We start from the raw sequence: 23,373 nt of genomic DNA on the forward strand, positions 1-23,373 counted from the left end.
GTTTAAGTAGGCCAGGAATCTAGCTGTCCTCAGGATCAGTCCTGTCTCCTTTATATCAACCTGAAGATGGATGATCTCCAAACACTCTTTCTCATCATTAAACATCTCTTTCTTGGCCTCATTTCTCACTAAGTGAGGATTTGGCCTATTTAGGGTCAGGATGTGTGTAACCCCAATCCGTAGCTCATTTTCCTTCTTAGTTGTACTGTACAAGAAAGAAGTCATAGACTAGTGGAGGTCACAGGAGTTCAGAGCTCAAGAATATTTTCCTTCTTATAATTTTTCATAGAATTTAGAGCTAAATGGGACCTAGGGTATCATCTAGACCAACCCACTCATTTCACAGATGAAGCCCAGAGAGATGAAGGGATCAAGGCCACATAGCTAGTATATGACAGAACAAGGATTTGAACCGGTTGTTTTTTTTTTTATCTGCTAACACATGATGCCTATCTCTATATAGAAACCTGATCTTTTGGGGCACTCATTTTGGCAAAGTGGTTATTGCCATAGATGTGATCAGGGCTTAATAAGTCCCTTCACTGAGTAACTACTGAAGAATGGAAATTTCATGGTTATTGAGGGGAATAAACTTGGGCCACACGGTCTTTCCCAAATTTCTAGACTACCATGTCAGTTTGTCAGAGGGCAGAATCTGGATCATGTAGTTGGATGACAGTCTCCATAATTCCTCTACCATCATTATTAATGGAGAGGCTATCACTAGACACTAGTTTTCCAGCCAAAATGTAAAATCCTAATCATTGGAGGAGGTTCACTCAATATACGGTATGTGGTGGTCATAAGCACTTTTTTCTGTTCAATAAAGGATGAATCTTGAATTGATCAATTCATAGGTTTAGAGCTGAAAAGGTCCTTAGAAATCAATTGCTGTTGAATTTAAAAGGAATCCCCAGTGGTTGCATATTGACTTAGAAAAAACATTAGTTAATATTATCTGTATCATATTATATTTGTATGTGCTTTGTTAAACATTTCCCAAGTACATTTTAATCTGGCTCAGTCCTATCTGGGAGTTTGGGGGCAGGTAGTGAGTTTGACACCTCTGATCTAGTTTGACGACCTTTTAGAGATGGAAAAATTAAATCCAAGAGAGATCAAGTCACTAGTCTCAGGTCATTTAGGTAGTGGGCAACTATAAGATTTAGAATCCAAACTCAGGTTTTCTGATTGAAAATCCAGTGCTTTTTCCATGACACCAGTTATTTTAACATATGTTTACATAGCTTGAAACATAATCAAAGACTAAATTTTCAAGCATAAACAAATTTTAAATGTGAAAAAATGTAGAAATTCTTGGTGGTAAGCAGCATTTTGACATCTATAAGTAGAATATAATGAGCTATTATGCTGGCTGAACATTCAAGTATGAATATTTTGAAATTTCCATAGAACATTTTTAAACTGACCTAAAATTTCAATAATTTCTTCAAAGATACTGTATTACATGCCTGATTACAATTATAGAACATTAAAATATTTGCAATTTGCACTTTTTTAAAGGATGAAACTGAGCTTGATCCATTAATTTCCTGTATACAAAAAGACTATTTCCTTCACTTATTTATTTCACCTATGCAGCTGTTCCCTTGAGACATTATTTATCAAACTCAGTCTGTTCTTAATCTAACACTGATGATAACATTTTAGTATAATACTACAGGTGTTTATCATGCCTGCTAGAAAATAGCTTATCCACAATGAAACTGCTTAAAGAACCCCTAAGATTTGTAATGGTGAGTTTTCAAATAAATTCTGACCAGGTCTGCAAACCAGTGAGCAGCAAGCCAAACAATGGCTTACTAAAGCATTAAAGACAGTGCTACTGAAACAGACATTAAGCTTTGACCCAGGAAATTAGCCTCCAAGAAATAAAAGAAAGTGGAATTAGAGATTGAAAGGTTTGGAAGGATCTTAAAGTGAACATACAGCTCCCTCATTTTGCAGATGAGAACTGGAGAGGTGAAAAAGTCATTTGCTAGGGCCAGCCAGTAAATAGTAGAGTTGAGATTTGAACATCTAACTCCAAATCCTGCAGTCTTTCCAGTGTGCCATGTTCCTTCCCTGACTTATGCCATATAAATCACAAAATCTGATTGACAGTATGAACTCAAGTTTGAACTAAAAAAGAGAGCTCACCCACTGCAATGCCTTCATTTTACAGAGGAAAAAACCGAGGCTCAGCAAGAGAAAGTGATTGGGTCAGGAGGACCTGAGTTCAAATCCAGACTCAGACACTTGACACACTTACTAGTCGTGTGACTTTGGGCAAGTCACTTAACCCCAATCGCCCTCCAAAAAGCAAAAAAAAAAAAAAAAAAAAAAAAAAGAGGAAGCAACTTACTGGGATTATACCATTAGTTAGCAAAAGAGCTTACACTAGAACCTGGGTCTCTTTGACTCACATGTCTTTTTTATGTGCATTCACAATATACCAGAAGATGAGTGATTATCTGGATTATTTGGAAGTTAGCTGCCTAATCTGAGACAAAGACTAGAAAGATAAATCAACTCTGGGGGGTGGGAGTGGGGGTGAAGTATGAACCTGTAGTTTCACTGACATAGGGTACTAACGGATAAGAAAACTTCCTCTTCCAAAGCACGTCTTTGGTCTACATTGCTCTACAACCAATGTTCTCAGAAAAATGTCTAGAGCACTGAGAAGTTAAGTAAAAGTGCTTAAAGTAAAGGTGCTTAAAGTCACCCACCCAGTATGTCAAAGGCAGAACCTGAATCAAGGTCTTTCTGGCTCTGAGACCAGCTCTATACTATGTCGTGCTGCTTCTCATGTGTATGTGTGTATAAAACGTCTATGCATATACATGTATATTATTTATAGTACTATATATATGAATTACTATATTTAGGATGAAAGAATTAAGTTATCTAAAGAATATGCATATATAGAAGAATTAGAGCTCTAAGCTTTCATTCAGAATCTTTAAAATCATTCTTTCAAATATAAGATCCACCATCATCTGGTGGATCTTCTATTTCAAATAGGACCATACTTAGAATACTTGAGAGGCAGGGCGGCCAGGTAGCACAGCGAGTAAGAGCACCGGCTCCAGTGTCAGACTGACCTGGAGATCAAATCCCGGGCTCAGACACTTAGCACCCACCCAGAAACACCTGGCCGTGTAACCTTGAGCAAGTTACTTAACCCCGATTGCTTAAAAAAAAAAAAAGAATACTTGAGAGGCAACATGCCATAGCAAAACATTGTAAAACATTGCGCTTAGATTCAAGAAACACATCTCAAGACATTTGCTAGTTGTGTGACAATGGGCAAGTTACCTTAAGCTTTGCTTTCCCTGTCTGTAAAATGAAAACAATAACTGCTGGTTCACAGGGCTTTGCAAATGTTTTAATTATATATACATATATATATGTATATATACACACACATATGTGTGTGTGCACATGCGAATGTGTACATGTATATGTGTGTGTTTGTGTATGCAGTGCTTTGACCCCTAGGAGATGTTTAATAAATCTCTGCTGGATTGAATTAAATCCTACACAGAAGAGACATGACCTCTAAGAAATTCCACAAGCCTCCTCAATCAAGAGTCATGGGTCATTTAACATAAAAAGTCATGATGGCAAAATGGATAAAGAAATGGGTTCAAGTCCTGCTTCTGACATAAACTAGCTGTGTGATCCTGGACAAGTCATTTACTTTCTGTATTCTAAACAACTCTGTAAGACTCTGTAAATTGCAGTAAAGATAACCAATCTGCACTGGTAGAGGGAATTTCTCCTACTAGTGAAATAACAGATCCAGTCCCAGTGATAATAATAATAACCAACATTTATATAGTGTTTTAAAGTTTACAAAATACTTTACATATGTGACCTCACTTGATCCTCACAACAACCCTATGAAGTAAAAGACTATTCTTTTTATTTTACAGATAAGAAAACTGAGGCAAAGGGAAGTTATGTGACTTACTCAAGGTCACATAGCTAGTATCTGAGGCATGATTTGAATCCAGATTTTCCTAATTCCAAATCCAGTCATCTATCCACCATGTCTACCTGTCTCTCCCTGTCCCTTTCCTATTTAACATAAAACATTCAATATTCAATTAGGTTGACTCAATTTCTTCAAAGTCCACATGCCCACAGTTATGAGTAAAGCTATAAATATTTCTTATTAACAACCTCATGGTTTGAGATCAAGACAAATAGAAGCAACAACCACATGGAATTGGAGGGCCTAGAAGCTGAGGTGACCACAGCCCTTCCGGAGATCCAACACGTACAACTGGGCAAAATCTGACACTGTTGCCCCTACAGCAGTATTAGGGAAGTTGGACATCTGGAGCAATGCAGACTCATATTCTTTCCACTCTGGGAGTCAGGGTCTCACAGTCTATGACTATAGATACCCGCCTAGTACCATTACATAAGCAGATCATTCCTCCACCTGATCTCATAATACTTTGTGTTCTTGGGCACTTATCACATTCCAATCTGTGTTATAGTGTATATGTGTACTTGTCATCTCCACCCTACTAAAAGACTCTTATTTCTCTCTGTGTGTTCCCAGTACCTAATATAATGCTTCTTACATAATAGGAAACAATAAGCATTTGCTGAATTAATTAATTTCAGGATCTTCCTCAATTATACTTTAGAAACCAATGGAACCAGACAGTAAGCTTGTTAGCCCCATAATCCATTTGCAAAGAAAAAATGTTTATAAAGCATCTTCCATCAAGATCTGTTCTGAAATAATTCCACATACAATCTACTCAATGTATACTAGTGAGTCCCACTGATTGCAGTTCTGGGAGAGGGGGTTAAATAGTTCTCTACATAACATACTTGAATCTTGGTAAACGAAAAGACCACTGATGTTGGCTTGGACTGTTTGCATACTCTCAATGGTATCTTTTCAAAGCAAAGAATGCTCTCCAGATTGCAATTCTAGAATGTTGTTTTCCTTCACATGCTAATTATTTCCATCTTACTAAAAACAAAATTAATACTTATCATTTCCACACATTCAGCTGATGGCAAACATGGGAGAGTCAGATACCTCTCAGAGTAGAATGGATGCTGATAGTGGGAAGAGGAAACTTTCTATAGTCAAACATCAGCAGAACTGGACCTCAGTTTCTCCATTTGCAAAGTGAAGGCAGGGGACTAAGCCAGTGGTTCTCACACTTTTTGATCTCAGAACCCTTTTACACTCTGAAAAATCATTTAGAACTCCTCCCAAAGAGTTTTGCTTTATGTGGGTTAGATCTATAGATATTTGTAAATATCTAAACATTTTACTATTATTATGAAAACAGCTTTGACCTGTCAGACTCCCTTAAAGGGTCTCAGGGACACCGAAAGGTTTCCAGACCATACTTAGAGATATGATCTCTCACCTTTGCAATTCTACATTATAAAGTTGCTTCCAACTCTAAGGTTCTGCGCATTTTATTAAGCACCTGCTGTGTTAGGGGTAACAGAAGATAAGGAGACAGAAGATGACTTCTGCTCTCAAGAAGCTCCATAGCCAGTCTGACTGAGCACTAACTCTACCCACTAGAAGAAAAACAAATAGAAATATGTGTGAAAGACTTGTTACCCTACTGAAAGGATTTCCACTGGGATCATTACACACTGCCAGAAAGCATGCTTCAAAAACCTGTCACAGTCTTAAGCTGGTCAGTATTGTCAAACATACTAAGCCTCCTCTTCTCAGAAGATTTGTAAATCAGCTCTTGTCAGGGGAACCTGTTAACTAACAAAACCCAAAGAGGATGCCTCCCCCTCCCTCTGCTGAACACTCTTATGATTGTACAATGTGACCGATCTGAGCTTAGCACTTAGCAGAGTGGGAAAGTCCCCCTGGCTCTAATTGCACCCACTGCAGGGACAATCCAATTACCAATCCTGGGGGAGGACAAATTATTTTTTTGAAGAGCCTTAACACTAGGCTAGCACCCATCATCAAGGATGAAAGAATACAATTGCACAAACTATTTAAGAAGTTAGCTCATCACTCTCCACTCACTGATTTGAATGATACAAGCAGCCACACAGCCCTGGGAGGAAATGGGCTGGCCTCAAAACAACTAAGGAAAACCACCTTTAGAGCTGCCATCACATTTAACCTCTTCCTTGGGCTCTAAAGAATCATAAACAACCAGGGACCTGATTCATTATTGGCCAGTCTCTGCTAGGCTATCTGAGAGGATTGGCAGCTAATTTGAATGGTGTCCATTAACTTCAATTGGGACTTCTCCCTCTCAATCTACTCATCTACTACTTCCTTGCTACTATGCCCAATATTACCAGCCTTCTAATACTTTTGTATTATATTATGTTTCTATTATATTATGCTTAAAACTTTTAATTTTACATTTTAATTTTACAAACATTTGGATTGTAGAATTTTGGAGCTGGAAGGGACTGTAGAGATAATGGGATTCACTAGAACTGTGCTCCTATCCTGCCTCTGCTAACCTGTTATGTGACCATGGGCTAAACTTCCCTGTGCCTCAGTTTCCTCATGTTTCAAAGGGGATAATAATGCCTGTAGTATAAATCTGAAAGTTTTGTTGGAATGCTCAAATAAGATTGCAAAGAATTTTATAAATTTTGAAGTGTGATATAATTATTGTTATCATGGAATTTGAGCGTGGAAGTAACCTTAGAAATCTAGCCCAACTCCCTCATTTTTCAGACCAGAGAAGTTGCTTGCAGAAAGCCACCAAGAATAGTAATAAAGGACAGACTAAGAATTTAAACTCACATCCTCCAATACCAATTCCAGCCAATGTTCCCACCACACCGTACCGCCTCAGATACTAAGGGTCCATTATTGGCTCTGTGGAAGATGCTACTTCACAACTACCTAGCCTGGCAAGAGGGCACCACCGTCCTCTAACACACTGGCTCTTCCACAAAGGAAAGAGAGCCTTCTGCCTGTGTCCCCTCGGCGGGCAGAAGTAGGAGTGCGCCTATCGTCCTCTAAGGGTTAATGAGAGAATGAGAAGCTGAGTCCCCGCCTTGCCGCCTACTTCTCACCTAGGTGCGGGAAGGAGAAAACAGCCCCGGCCCCCAGGGTCTGCAGAGAGCCTCTGCAGCCCAGGAAAAGGGGACGGGTGCGGCAAGCGTGGCCCGGCCCCCTCCCCTGGCTGCCTGCCTGGAGCTGAGCCCCGCCTGCTGCCTGCCCTAGTCTGTCAGCCCTGCAGTCCCCGGCCCCGCGCGGCGGGCCGCCACCCACCTTCTACAGGGTTCATATACTCATAATCGAATAGGATGGAGAAGTCAAACTCGACCTGGGGGCTCTCCGCGGGCTCAGGGCCCGGGACGCCCCTTTGGTCCAAATCCGGATCCTTCTCTGTGCCACTCATCTTCTGAGGCCGGAGAGTAGAGGTCCCGCTAAGCCTGAGGGGGACCGACGAAAGTGGCTGACGGGGTGGGGGGTGGGGGGAGTTCGAGAAAAAAGTCCCCACGAAGACTTGGGGACTTCGCCCCTGCTCTGCTCGTGCCCCTCCACCCAGTCCGCTTGAGGGGTCGTGGGGTTGGGGGGTGAGGAAGCTGCCCCGAGCCCCGATGAGCCCCTGGCAGGGAGGGCGGTGTGGCCGGCCGGGGTCACCTTCCTGCAAACTCGCTCAGCTGGCTGGCGGTCCGGGGTCCCCGCGGCGCACGTACGGCCGAGCTCTGCCGAGTAGGGGTCCGGGCTGGCGGAGTTAGGGCGGCGTGTCCTGGCTCCTGCAGCAGCGCTGTGACAAGCCCGGGGTGCCGGCTGAACAGTAGCAGCTACAGCAGCTTCCTGCTCTGTGCAGCACCTGCTGCAACAGCCCCGGGGCGGGGACAGGACAGCCCCACAAACCAGAGGCGGGGCCCGTCTGCCCAAGGGTTCGAGTACCCCCGCCAGGGACTGGGTGGCTTGCCTGCCCGGGGTCAGACCTCTCTTCCTTCGTGCTCTTCGTGCTCTAGCGATTTCCAATGGTTTTACTTAATCGACAAATATGATCACAAGATCTTACAGCTAAAAGGGACCTTAGAGGTCATCTAACAAAGGCCCTCATTTGACAGAAGAGTGAACTGGAGCCCAGAGAGCTTAAGCGATTGCCCAAAAGTTACACGAGTAAAATTGAAGTCACGAACCAGTTGTTCAATTACTTTGCCCATCTTCTCTACTCCCCCATGACTATGTCCCCCACTTCACTCCCACTATTAACACTTGTAGAGTTCTAGAATCTCAGAATTGGAAAGGCTTAGGATTGAACTAAATGACCTCTAGAGTGCCTTAAAAGAAACAACTAGAGATTTTAGTGGATTGCATATGCAACGTATGGCATGGCAGAGAAAAAGTAAGGAGAAGGGAGGAGGAAAAAGAGAAAAGAAAGAAATCAGAGAAAGAGGAAGGGAAAGGGAGGAAGGGAGGGAAGGAGGGAGGGAGGGAGGAAAGAAGGAAGGAAGGAAGGAAGGAAGGAAGGAAGGAAGGAAGGAAGGAAGAAGGAAGGGGCAATGTAATCTCAAAGTGCTGCATTAAAAGAGGCAGTGTGTCCATAAGACAGAAGGTGATTAGTTCTACGGAAGGCTGGCCCTACGGTGGTCAGCTTTGACCATCACATTTTAGAAAGATCATGGACAAGTTGAAGGGATTTGAGAAAAGAGCAATAGAAACATGGAAGAATTTAAAACTTAAGTATGAAGATTAGTTAAAGGAAATGAGGTTGTTTAATCTGAAGATAAAAAAGATGGGGTGGGGAGAAAGGAGGCAGATGTGATAGCTGCCTTCCAGTAGTTAAAGGGTTATCTCTGGGAAAAGTCATTAAACTTGTGTTTTGCCCTAGAGCAATAATGGGATCTATGGGATGAAGACAGAAAGGCAGGTTTACTGAGCTCTGTGTAAGGAAAAACTGCCTAACAATTAGTTACCCAAATATGGAGTGAGGTTCCCCAAGAAGTCTTGACTTCACATGACTAATGTGGAAATATATCTAATAGGATTATACATGTATAGCCCATATCAGATTGCCTGCCATCTTGGGGAGGGGGAGGAGGAGGGAGAAAAAAATTTGGAAGTAAAATCTTATAAAAGTGAATGTTGAAAACTATCTATACCTATCTATATCTGTTAAAAGGTGTGGGGGGGGGAGAGGGGGAGAAGTCTTGACTTCCCTCTTCTTAAAGGTCCTCTAGAGAAGGCTAGATGACCACTTTGGGAAAATGTTGTAGAAGAAATTCATGAATGAGTTGAACTAGGTGGCCTTGGAGGTCTCTGCCAACTCAGAGTCTATGGCTTTGAGGCTCTGTTCTGACTTCCTGTGAGTACTTACTTAGAGTGTCCAGTGTCTGCCTGATGCAAGATTATAGGATCATTGACCTAATGCTGAAAGGGACTTCAGAAGCCTTCTAGTCCAACCCCCTCATTTTACAGATGAGGTAAATAACCTGCCCAAGTCACATGAGTGACTTTACTAGTGTCAGAGATGGAATTTGAATCCAGGTTCCTCTGACTCCAGAGCCAGTATCATTGCACTGTACTATGATCCCTATAGAAATCCCTTCTATTGGGGCAGCTAGGTGGTGCAGCGAATAGAGCACCAGCCCTGGAGTCAGGAAGACCTGAGTTCAAATACGGCCTCAGACACAACACAAAACTAGCCCTGTGACCTTGGGCAAATCACTTAACCCCAATTGCCCTGCATTCCCCCCTCCAAAAAAAGCAAAGAAAGACAAGAAATCCCTTCTGTTTTATCCTTGACAGGTGGTTCCCCCTGTGCTGCTTAAATGCTTTTCTTATTGCTAAGCTGATTTACAGCAGGGCTAAGAATGTCCCTGGGGTTCCTACCATTTTGTTACAAAGTAAGGAAAGGCTTATATCTCATTCTCGAATCCTAAAGGGCATAGGATCACCTTAATTCCATTTGGGGATTATAAAGTAGTGGAAGGTTAAGGAGTGATTAGCCACTAACCTTCCAGACATAGTATATTCATGTGTTATAATAATAATAGCTAATATTTATATATGTTTACTGTGGGCCAGGCACTGTGCTAAGTCCTTTACAATTATTGTCCCATTTTATCCTCATAACAACCCTGGGAGGTAGGTGCTGTTATCATTCTCATTTTACAGATGAGGAAACTGAGGCAAACAGACGTTAAATGATTTGCTCAGGGTCACACAGCTAGTAAGTGTCCAAGTCTGGATTTGAATTCAGGTCTTCCTGAGTCAAGGCCCAGCATTCTCTGTACCACCTAACTGCTCTCAACCCCCAATATTTTCCTTTGTCTTTGAAAAAATGACAAAGATTGTGAGGATCTTGAGGAGTCTTAGGATGGGACTAATATTGGCAAATTTTGTGAAGAATTTTCCTCCACTAAATCCTACATCTGACATTTTATCATGGTATGAAGGTGATCCTGGTCACTGAGCAGTACTGTGACCTTCCCCATGGTCACAGAACTAGTATGTGCCAGAGAGAAAGGACTTGAACCCACATCTCATTGATTCAAAGGCAAGTCTTCTATCACACTGACTCTCTTAAAAGCCATTAATATGATAAATATTTAGAAGGCTAAGGGGTCTGTTGGCTTTCAGTTTAGAATTAGTTAACATTGTAATGTGGCAGCCACAAACACAATTCTAATTTTGGGCTGCCTTATCCAGAATAAGGAAGAAAGAGATGAAAGTCCTGCTGTACTCTGCCCTGGTCAGACCACATCTGGAGAATGGTATTCAGTTCTAGGAGACAAATTTTAAGAGGAACATTAGTGCACTGGAGTGGGTCCCGAAGAGAATAATTAAGATGGTGAAATTACTCAAAACTGTCATACCAGGATCAGTTGAAGGAGCTGAAGACTATTTAGCCTAGAGAAAACTTGTGGGACTGGCTGGCAGTCATCAGATGTCCTAAGGACTGTGTCATATGGAAGAAGGATTAGAATTATTCTCCTGGGCTCTGAAAAGCAGAACTAAATGTCTGTAGTAGAACTTAGAGAGAGGCAGATTTCAGAAAAGCTTCTTTAGGCTTACTGCTAGAAATGGAGCAGTCTGCTTCAGGAGTTCAATGGCATATTCAAAGAGATGATATCTGAGATGTTGAAAGGAGCAATCTTATGTGGGGTAGTATGGGGGAGCAGGAAGAACAAATAAGGAAGATGGAATCAGGAGAAGGTTGGGTCACCAAAGCCAATATGCTCATTCATTAAGATTCCTCCTAACTCTGAAATCCTCAGATTCTCTGCTGTAGTGTTTAACCTTTCCATGATGGAGATAAATTAAGCTTACCAAAGTGAAAAAAAAAAAAAAACCTTAACCACTTCTCGTGTAGTAAGCAACAAGCATTATTGACACTGTCCAACCATACAGAGGATGAAAGACAGACACAGATCTAAGATTTCATCTCCAGAAATATATGCCCAAGATAGTGTTAAAAGTTTTCAGATCACTTCCTAACCCCCCTTTCCCAGTACCTAGATCAGTGCTGGTCAAACTTTTTATTGCTCACAACATTGAATTAGGACTCTGGCCACATTGAAAGTTTAGTTTGGCAACACTAAAAGAAAATACAGAGATTTATGCATGCAATTTCCCTTCAACAAGAATAACTATTTTTGCTATGTTCTCATCAAGTTCAAGATCTTATTTTTAAAAGTTAGTACATACATGTAATAGACAAGTTTTATTTATCTTGAGAATATTATACTTACTACTCTAAATATGCTTGGTAAGTAAAAGTTATATTGAAAATTTTTTATGAAATGTTTTAACCCGTAATAACATAGGATCCAAAATTTTGTAGTGAACCTAGCAAAACTCATCCCTTGAAAACCATGGATCTAGATACTCCTCTGTTTTACCACTACGGTGGGACAACCTTCTGTGCTTTTGACTCTTTGTAGTTAGAAAGAAGTCCATGGACCTCTACTCCTACTCCTACTCCTCCTTTTAATAGACTATTCCAAGGCTCCAGGGAGAAGAACTGGAGGCATCTTGTTACTCTTTTTTTTTTTAATCAGGATAGGCCCTCTCACCAAATGATGAGACCCAAGATCCAAGACTTCAGAGTAATTCAAGATTTGGTTGGGGTTGGGATCAGTACAAAAGTAATTAAAATGGGAAGCTCTTATTTCTCCACCAGAGACTGGGACCTTCTTAACAAATTCAACAAAAATTTATTAAATGACCATACTATACTAAGAACTGTGCTAGGCACTGAAGAAGATACAAAGATACCTATCTTTTCAAGGAGCTTACATTCTACCAAGAAGATTAGATTAAGACACAGACACAAATAACTAGCATATAGGTTACATGATTCATTGCACTGGGAGGTCAAACAGAGGTATCTGAGAGATTAAAATTCATCACTTCTAGTTGAAGGGCCCCAGGAATGTAATACCTGAGCTGGGCCTGGAAGAAGTGGAAAGATGTTGATAGAGATTGGGATTCTCAAAATCATGGAAGTGGGAAAGACTAGGATAAGTTTGGGAAGCATTATATAATCCCTTCTGGCTGCAATACATATTTTAAGGTAAGTACTATGAAATAAAGATGGAAAGGTAGGTTGGAGCCAGACTTTTAAACGTCAGCAATGCCAGGCTAAAGAGTTTAAAGCTTGTTTTTTGCAGGCAATAGGGAGCCACAAAAGGTTTTTAAGTGTGGGGGTGGTATGGTTTGAATTGTGCATTAGGAAGATTGTTTTGTCAGCTACATAAAAGATGGTTTGGAGATGGAAGAAACTAGTGGTTAGGAGCCTTTTGTAATCTGTGCAACAGGTGATTAGAATTTGAACTAAGATTGCAGCAGCATGAATGGAAAGAAGGGAACAGATTTGGAAAAAATTTGCGAAGGCAGAATTAATAGAACTTTATAACTGTTTGATATAGGGAATGAGAAAGGGAAGAGAATGGTTCCAAGGTTTCAAAGGTTTTGTGTTAGAGAATGATGGAGAAATTTGGAAGAAAGGACAGGCTTTGAAAAGAAGAGACATAGATTGATAACTGAAATTGAGAAAAAAAAGAGACAAAGAAGGAGGAGGAAGAGAGAAGGAGAAAAAGAAAAAGAGAGGGAAAAGGTGGGAAAGGAAGGAAAGGGAAGGGAAACAAGGACAGAGTCTTATGGGAGAGGGCCACCTATACTTAGGAGGTAGAAGAAGGAAAAGGAACCAAGGCCAACAAAGATAAAAGGTCTATTAGGAAAGTTATTGTTACACAAGCCAAAGAAGTAACAAGGTATATCAAGACGAAGAGGATATTAAAAAACCTTAACAAGATACAGTCCCATTAACCTCAGCCCTGATCAGACCACATCTAGAGCTAAGAGTTACTCTGAAATATTGAAAATACCTTTGAGTATCTTGATCTACTTGGAATTCTAAAGCAGACTTCTTAATCTTTTTGTGTTAAGACCCTCTTGTCAACCCTGTGAAGCCTATGGACCCTTTTCAGAATAATAGTTTTAAATATATAACATAAAATCATGGTATTACAAAGGAAATAAAAAGTTAGTGAAAATAAGGATATTTTTTTTTCTCATCCAATTTCACCAGCCACCTGAAATCTGTCCATTGACCTTTTGTGCACCCATGGAGCCCAGGTTAAGAACTCCTGCTCTAGGGCGGCCAGGTAGCACAGAGAGTAAGATCACCAGCTCCAGTGTCAGGATGACCTGGGGATCGAATCCGGGCTCAGACACTTAGCACCCACCCAGAAACACCTGGCCGTGTAACCTTGAGCAAGTTACTTACCCCTGACTGTTTAAAAAAAAATAAAAAGAACTCCTGCTCTAACACATTGAGCAATGATAACTATCAAAGAAAAAGACCTTAAGTGATGCTACTTGAGCTAATGGGTAAAGCACTACATCCTCTGTCCTGAGCACCCTATTAAAAATCCTATCCAAAACACCATTGAAAAATATCTGGCTAGCTATAGTACTTGATAACCTTCTGTCCCTCCAGATCCAAGCACTGCAGCATGCATCCAACCCTATCGTCAGAAGTAACTAGAGAAAGGAAAGGCCCCGGGCTCAGTCAGTCACCGGCAGGGCACTTTGAAGAAGCTGATGCTGCCCCATGGTTAGGTCTTTACTCCTGCCTTTATAAGCTGGTCTCTGAGTGCAGAGAGGAATAGAGTTCTGGCTTCAGCCTTCACTCTATGAGCACAAACTGTTTATCTTGAAATGGAAAACATTTCTTTTGTAGCAGCCTGAACTTCTCCTCAAGGTGTCCTATGGAAACAATGTCATTTCTTCACAGGTTCAGAGGCCATGGGATTATGGACAATGCTTGGTGAATCATTTGGCACTAATTATTATTATTATTATTGGTATGGAATGGTAGGCAGGTATACAGATGGTGCCTATGAGAGCATCACAGACCCCTGTAGAAGGAGCCAAGATTCCCAACTTCAGTCTTATACCCTATACTCTAAGTAACCAAGTTAATCAGCTGAATTTCTACCAGTGGGATTAATTACTAACCATCAATAATTATATACCTTAAAATCCCCAATATAAAACTTAAGTCCTGAAAACCCACATTATAAGAAATCCTCCCCAACCATAAAGCAGAATTGTGTCTAAGCCAGAAATTCAAGTTACCTATTAGCCATATTCCAGAAACTTCATATCCCCACAGTTTAGGTACACCCTGGTATTCATTAACACTCCAGATGTTTATGTCAGATTCTATAGTCAGGGAGACTTCATTCCTAAAGTACATATGCACACATATGTGTTTGTGTTTTCACATGTATGTGCCAAGATGCATAAAGCTATTTTCATGAGATGTGGCTATACTAAGAGACAGAGAATCAAGGATTATAGGATGTAGATTTCTTTCAGATCACATTTTCCCACTGAATCATAAAGCGTTATGGTCCTAAAACTACTTATGTTCTAAACACATATTACAGCTGGAGAAATCCATTTAACTTATTAGCCTACTGAAGGGGCATGTCTAATCCTGACCCAGGAACAATATAAGAGTTCAAATAATTGTTAAAGAGATGAGATGGTTTATTTGTCTACTGTTTGTCAGGCCCTTATATTGCACCCCAATCCTGCTCTCCCTTCTGGCTTCTAGCCTCTCATTTTTTCTGATAGGCCCTATGGAACCACCATTTGAGGTTGGGGACTATCCACTATGGATAAACATTCCTTTTTCCTTGACTTGTTTCCTGTTCAACTCCTTCTAACTCCTTCTTTAACTTAAATCCTTCCATGCAGACACCACACTCACCAATTGCCTTTCTTTTAGAGATGTCAGCACCCATTCTTCCCCATTCAATAGATGATGTGGAGGGGCCTAGCATTCTCTTATGGCATTCCTAGATCATCTAACCACCTCTCTTCACTTCTTATTATTCAAATTCCATACCATTTGTCTACACTATCTTTTCTGTAAATCATTAGTATTTTGTGGTACTACCCTACAAGACCCACTTCCGCCTTAGTAGATTACATCAGCACCCAACTTAAGCTTCTATTCTCTTTCATCTTCCTTGAAGACTTTAGCATCCTTCATGAAGACAAGCCATCAGACTAATTGAACTCACAGTTCCTCATTCTCATTGATCTCATTTACATGCATCTCCATTCCACAGAACCATGAACTTGCCATCACATCATCGAAGAATTCATATTACTAATCACAGCTTCCCCTTAACTCCGCACCTCTCTTCTCTGACCACAATCCCTTCACCTCTCATTGGTCTGCCTCCATTGTCGAACATGTTCTCTGACCTCACCTGAACCTTTCATAGCCCAGCCAAACCCACTCACTTCATTCAGTCCATCAGCTTCTTCCTGGCTACTTGGGACTTCCTCCCACTCTAGACTAGATGGTTAACTGTTTCATCATTGTCCTCTCTAGTACCTTGGATCCCCTCAAATGATTAAGCTTCCTCTGAGTACTCCATATCAATGGTCAATGCTGGATTATCACTACTGCCCACCTTCTCTGATCCCACAACCCTCAAACACTGAGTATTATCAAAGGAAGATGAAAAACCATTAAGATTTATTCTATTCCGGATTTGTGACATCTGCCTTCAAAATCTGGGCCCTTGTTATTTCTTACTTATTAATCCTTTCATTCAGAGGCAGCAAAATGCAATACAAAGGGCATCCATGGTGATAATTACAAATTATGATTTATTTTCACATTTTAGTATGCACCCTGCTTTCAATGATGCCAGTCTGCTCTCTGCCACAGAATTCAATATTATAAGTATCAGTATTCTCTCAGTGATTTTAGACTTCTCTGAGTCATGCAATACTACACCTTTTTTTGAAGAATCTAAATTGAAGGTAGATGTGATAAAAGTACAATGCAAAAAAATCAGGATGGATATAAACAAGCAGCAATATGTTACCAGTAATAATTTGGGTGCAAGAAATAGCCAAAGGAAATCATCAAAGATGAGTCTTACTAGAAGAGGCAATGGATCAGTCATAGAAGGAATAAAGGATGATTAAAATAGCCATTAATAAGGATAATGATATCAACAGTTAGCTAGCTTTATATAGTACTTTAAGGTTTGTAAAACACCATATTCATACAGATTAATACATACATACATATACACATATGTATGTGTGTGTATATATATATATGTAGATATACATACATGCACACACTCTCTCTCATCTGAGTCTGACAACTATTTGGAAGACAGGTGCTATTATTATCCCCATTTTTTTATAGACAAGGAAACTGGAGCTAAGGGAAATTAAATGCCTTGCCAAGAGTCACCCAACTAGTAAGTGGTGAGAATATATGACATATTTTTTAACCATGGAGAAAGCCTCTGGCACATTAAATAGATTATGTACACGGAATTTATGAAAGGATATCGGTAAGAATTCCACAGTATGAGAAGATGTGAATGGGTGGTGGTCTATACCAGTGCAGAGATCTCAGATCTATCAAAGATAGGTGTGCCTCTGCTGTATCTCCCTACTAGATTGTAAGATCCTTGAGGAAGGGGATCCTGTCTTTTTTCTCTTTGTATCTCTTCCCCTGTCCCTGGTTAAATGTCTAGCATGCGATCTTATGTGTGGTAGTCCTTTCATTTATTATTTTTTCCTATCCTTCCATTGTAGACCATGGAACCAATATTTCTTTAACAAACTGTTTTTTATACTAAAACTTTACTCTTTCATCAGAAATATTCTTGTATTTACTTATTTGTGTTCATGTTGTTTGCCTCCTAACCAATCCTGTCTTAGCATGGTTTTTTGCTGTAAAACCAGAAGACTGAACTAAGCCTTTTGGGACACCCTGTACAATGGAAGCTCCTTGAGGGCAGGCACTCTTTAGGGGTTTTGTTTTGTTTTGCCAAAACCTAGCATAGCTCCTGGTGCATAGTAGGTACTTAATAAACATTTACTGAACTGAACGTCAATGTTGAATTGAATGATTTGGCCCAAAGTAATCATTCAAAACAGGACTGTTGATGGATGGTGGGGTGAAAAGAACATTGGTTTGGAACCAGAAGAATTGAGTTTGAATATAGGCTCTAACCCAGGCTGATTGAATAACCTTAGTGAAACTGTTCTCAGAGGGGGGGGCGGAGCCAAGATGGTGAAGTAGAAGCACTATTTCACCACTGCTCTGGCTTCCACCTTCCCCAATCCATGTAAAAAGGGGACTCTGAACAAACTTTGGAGCTGCAGAACCCACAAAATGACACAGAGGAGCTAACCTCCCACTGAGGACAGCCCGGCAGGCTGGCAGGAATTGGCCAGCACAGCGCTCTGGGAGCCAAGCCCAGGCCCGCCTGGAGGGACTCCAGATCAGCAGCAGCTGTGGCTGTTTCCAGAATTATCAACACATAGATGCAAAGGACAAAGTGAGAGGTCAGTGCAGTCTGGACTTTGGGACCCAGTAAGTGGGAGTGCATTGGCTTTTGCCCCCAGGGCAAGAAGCCACTGAGATGCAGGCACAGCCAGCCAGCCCACAGGCAGCTTTAGCTCCTGGTCTGCAGAGTGTAGGGGACCAAGCACCAGTCTGAGGGGTAATCGCTCTTGCTTTAACCTTCTTGGACCTGGATTACAGTCTAGGGTGGAGGTTCTGGGGTGTGTGTCCAGCTTGCCAGAGCGTGTGAAGGCCTCAGAGAGGGCACCCATCTAATACCTCCGGCAACTGAGAAAACCTCAGCGTTTGGGATGAAAGCTCCCCTGTCTGGTGGCAGAGTCCTACTGTGGCAAAAAGCCCAGGGGTCAAGTGACTGAGGGGCAACATGACCAGGCAAAGGAAACAAAGCAGACAGAAGATTCCAACATTAGACTCCTATTTTGGGGACAAAAAGGAGCAAAGCATGGAACAGGAGGAAGAAAGTGAAGTAAGAATTCCTGCACCAAAAGCTTCAAAGGAAAATACAAGCTGATTACAGGCCATAGAGGACCTTAAGAAGCAGATAAGAGAAGTGGAGGAAAAATTGGGAAGAGAAATGAGAATGATGAAAGAAAATTATGAAAGGAGAGTCAACAGCCTGACTGGGGAAAATAACACCTTAAAAATAGACTAACTCAAATGGCAAAAGAGGCTCAAGAAAGCAATGAGGAGAAGAATGCCTTAAAAAGCCAAATTTGCCAGATGGAAAAAGAATTTCAAAAGCTCAATGAGGAGAATCACTTCTTCAGAATTAGATTGGAGCAAATGGAAGCTAATGACTTTATGAGAAATCAAGATGCTATTAAACAGATCCAAACAAATGAAAGAATAGAAGGCAATGTGAAATATCTCATGGGAAAAAAAACACTGACCTGGAAAATAGATCCAGGAGAGAGAATTTTAAAATTATTGGACTACCTGAAAGCCATGATCAAAGAAAGGACCTAGAAATAATCCTCCAGGAAGTTCTCAAAGAAAACTGCCCTGATGTTTTAGAACCAGAGGGCAAAATAGTGGTTGAAAGAATCCACCAATCACCTCCTGAAAAAGATCCCAAAAAGAAAACTCCTAGGAATATTATAGCCAGGTTCTGGAATTCCCAGATTAAGGAGAGAATATTACAAGCATCCAGGAAGAAATAATTTGAATATTGTGGAAACATAATCAGGATAACCCAGGATCTGGCAGCTTCTACACTGAGAGATCGAAGGGCCTGGAATAGGATATTCCAGAGGTCAAAGGAGCTGGGATTAAAACCAAGTCACCTACCCAGCAAAACTGAGTATCATGTTTCAGGGGAAAATATGGTCAGTCAGTGGAATAGAGAATATTCAAGCATTTCTGATGAAAAAACCAGAGTTGAATAGAAAATTTGACATTCAGATACAAGAAGCAAGAGAAACATGAGAAGGTGAACAGGGAAAAGAAATCATAAGGAACTTATCAGAGTTGAACTATTAACATTCCTACATGGAAAAACAATAATTGTAACTGATGAAACTTTTGTCAGTATGAAAATAGTTGAAGGGAATAGAAATTATATATATATATATATATATATATATATATATATATATGTCTATATATGAGGGTATATGGGCATATGAATACATGTGTGAATGTGTGTATATATGTTTACAGGTTTACATAGATAGAGGGCACAGGACCAATTTAACAGGAAGGGATGATACTTAAAAGGTGAAATTAAGAGGAGAGAGAGGAATATAATGAGAGGAGATGGGGAGAGACAGAATGGGGTAAACTATCTCATAAAGAAGAGGCAAGGGAAAATGTTTACAATGGAGGGGAAGAATAGGAAGGCAAAAGGGAATGAATGCGTCAACCTTATTCTCATTGAATTTGGCTTGGGGAGGGAATGAAATACACACTAAATAGGGTTTAGGGTATCTCACCCTACAGGAGAGTAGGGGGGAAGGGGATGAGCGGGGGGGATGATGGAAGGGAGGGCAGACTGGGTGGGGAGGGAAGTTGGAAGCATCCACTTTTGAAAAGGGATGAGATCAAAGTAGAGAATAGAACAAGTGGGAGGTGGGATAGGAAGGAGGGAAATATAGTCAGTCTTTTACAATATATCTACTATGTTATTGTTTTGCATTAGCTACACATGTACAACCTATACTGAACTGCTTCTCTCCCCAGTAAGGGTGGGTGACAAGGGAGGAAGGGAATGAATCTGGAATTCAAAGTTTTAAAATCAAACGTTTAAATATATATGTATATATATATAATTATTATTAATACTACTTTACATGTAATTGGGATATAAGATATACAGGTATTGGGGCACAGAGATCCACCATGCCCTACTGGAAAAGTCAAAAGGGGTATGGGAGAAAATATGGGAGAGAGCAGATTGGAGGAGGGGATATCCTGTGGGACTGCTATTTTGGGGCGGTGGGTAGGGGGAAAACAGGGAGAAAATTTGTAACTCAAAATCTGGTGGAAATGAATGATGTAAATCAGAAGTTAATAAAGCATTTGAAAAATGGAAAAAAAAGAAACTGTTCTGAGCCTCAGTTTCCTTATCGATAACACAGGGATGCTCATATTTGCACTATCTTTCTCTTGCATGATCTCACAGGGTTGTTATATTATATAAACAAACCTTCAAGCACAATAAAAATATGAATTATTGGGGGTGTCTAGGTGGTGCAGTGAATAAAGCACCAGTCCTGGAGTCAGAAGGACATGAGTTCAAATCCGGCCTTAGACACTTAACACAAAAACTAGACTGTGACCTTGGGCAAGTCACTGAACCCCAACTGCCCTCCAAAAAGAAAAAAAAAGAATTATTTCACTCAATAGAAGACTGACCAGCCTATTGGCTAGAATGTGAAAAGCTTGTCAGACCCTGTTGAGTAACTATGATATTATTGAGGGGAATAAAGAGGATGAAAACATTTGTACTAAACATCTCACACTATGTGAATCTTAAGATGACATATGAATAGTTGTTATTATTACCTGAATGTTAGTTTCCTCATCTGTAAAGTGGGGATAATAATATTGCACTCTCTACCTTATCAGGTTGTTATAAGGAATATATTTTGTAAGCCTTAAATTACTATAAGAATGGAAGTTATTGTCAATATTAGGCCACCTGAACAGAATCCAGGGGTCACTTCTACAACAGTTCTATTGGGCAACCCAAAGTAAATGATAAATTTACTTCCTTCTACTACTTACAGTTGAAAAACAACTATAAGAAGGAAAAGGTGGGTTTTATGTGTAAATCAGATCAACAATAAATCATTAGGTATACACAGCAATATAAATGTTCATGCCCAGAAAGAAATAAGGCATCTTCTAAAAAAATCAGGATAAATAGAGCACCGGCCCTGGTGTCAGGAGGACCTGAGTTCGAATCCAGCTTCAGACACTTACCACTTACTAGCTATGTGACGTTGGGCAAGTCACAACCCCAACTGCCCTGCCTTCCCCCCCCCCTCCAAAAAAAAAGCAAAAAACAGAAATCAGGATATGGAGAAGGAATGTCTAGGGTTCCAATTTGGGGTTGGAATGGGTTAGATGGATATTAGGAAAGACCAGAACTTAATCCTTACAATCATGTTGAGCACTCCCCTGAAGACTCCCAAGGGCCTGCTGCTCATTACCATTAGAGGTTCTGTTTCTGTGATATTAATCACATATGCATAGACAATCAGACATTTTTGGACCCAGAGGAAAGGCTGATGCTAATGAGAAGAAGCCCAGCTGGACTGAGAAATCCAGGAAGGTCAGGGAGGCTAAGAGGGTATGAAAAAGGGCCTCTTAATAGCATCTTAGAATGTCAGAACTAGAAAAAGCCTTAGAGATCATCTAACCCAAACCCCACATTTTCCAGAAGACAAAGAAGAACTTAAGACCCCCAATAGGGGATATGACTTACCCAGTGTTATAATGGCATCAAGTGGCAAAGACTAGGTTAGTAATTTGGGTATCCTGACTTCAAACCCAACGTTCTCTCAACTTGTTTATACTCCCTCCACTCTTGTTAAATAGCTTTCTTTATAAGGAGGTGACAGTGTTAGTACCTCAAGTTGGCCCCAGCTTTTTTTGTCTGAGAGTATTCATTGTCTAGTGATGAATATAAGCCAAATTTTATAGGCTTACTAAGTGTTTTCGTTACAATACTGTAAGGTAATAGGAAGTGGTAAAAAGTATTATTATCCTTACTTTACCTATGAGGAAACTGAAGATCAGAGAGGTTGAGTGATTTACTCAAGGCCACACAGCTCCTACATGGCAAAACTGAGACCTGTACTTTGGTCCTTTGATTATAAATCCAGAGTTCTCTCCCTTATGCCACGCTGTCTGGAATTGACCTTCCTGTTGTACAAATAGGGAATTAAGAAATTGGAGAGGTTCAGTGGTTAAGAGGTTAAGAGTGACTATGCCTTTCTTCATCAACATGGTAGGTGTTGTGGGGGGGGGGGGCAACAAACATGAATTAAGGCAAGGGATAACCTAATAAAGGCTTCTAATATTGGCGTATTCAATTGACCAAAGGAGCAGTTCTAAAAAGGCAGTTTGAAAGATATTTCACTTCTCTGGGCCTCAGTTTTCACATTTGTCCAAGGGGAATAAATCATCCTCTACCCATCTCTCCTAAGGCTAAAGAGTAACCTATGAGACTACCTTGAAAATGATGAGGTGCTTCAGGGTGGCTAGGTGGTGCAGTGAATAGAGCACCAACCCTGGAGTCAGAAGGACCTGAGTTCAAATCCGACCTCAGACACTTAACACAAAACTAGCTGTGTGACCTTGGGCAAGTAACTTAACCCCAATTGCCCTGTCTTCCCCCCTCCAAAGAAACAAACAAAAAAAACCCTTAAAATCATGAGGTGCTATAGAGACACAATTAGTGATCTTTGGAGCAAAATCTTGTCATGTGTGAACTCAAGGTATTATTTTTATCCTTTTCTCATGAAACAGAGAGATAGTTGATATAGTGGATAGAAAGATGGGAACTAGGAAGACCAAGGCTCAGGTCTCTGACAAATACTGGCTGTGTGATCCTGGGTCTGTCATTAATCTCTCAGAGCTCTAGGCAACTCCCTAAGTCTCTATTAAGTTATAGAAAAGGTGTCAACTGGCACTAATAGAGGGAGTTTCCTTCCCTGGAGATTTCTCTAAACCAGCAAAATCAGGGGTCCATGCCCTTTTCTGATCCCTTTTATGGAAAATTTAAAATAAAAAGTTCATTTCCTAGAATGAACAGAGCATTTTATATCTATGTGAACCCCTGATGCTGTCTGCATTGTACTTCTAGATGAAAGTGAACAGACATCTTTCATATTTTCTATTTGTCCCAGAGACTCAATAAGAAGGCTTTGCAGCAACTTCAGTATTTTCTTACTATGCAAATATTTCAGTTTTCTATTAATAACCCTCCAGTCTGCGTGCAGGCGCGCACACACACACACACACACACACACACACACACACACACACACACACA

General features: G+C 40.6%; 1 protein-coding gene across 8 annotated transcripts in view; it reads right to left on the reverse strand.

Annotated features, from left to right (window-relative positions):
- The window catches only part of NFATC2 (nuclear factor of activated T cells 2), a 226,649-nt gene that overhangs the window by 200,651 nt on the left and 2,625 nt on the right, over window positions 1–23,373 (reverse strand). For 4 of the 8 annotated variants that reach the window (XM_069072422.1, XM_069072418.1, XM_069072420.1 and 1 more), the window contains exon 1: window positions 7,256–7,889. The exons of 2 other annotated variants lie outside the window; for them this stretch is intronic. In XM_069072422.1, the coding sequence (XP_068928523.1) occupies window positions 7,256–7,385 (130 nt within the window). In that variant the 5' untranslated portion in view covers window positions 7,386–7,889. Of the gene's footprint in view, window positions 1–7,255; window positions 7,892–23,373 lie in introns of those variants that run through there. 2 more of the 8 variants (XM_069072417.1, XM_069072421.1) reach the window with 2 other exon arrangements.

This window comes from Petaurus breviceps, unplaced genomic scaffold (assembly GCF_028583685.1).
Source record: "Petaurus breviceps papuanus isolate PSGF00001 unplaced genomic scaffold, PetGlider_PUasm1.0 90847, whole genome shotgun sequence".
Classification (NCBI taxonomy): Eukaryota; Metazoa; Chordata; class Mammalia; order Diprotodontia; family Petauridae; genus Petaurus; species Petaurus breviceps.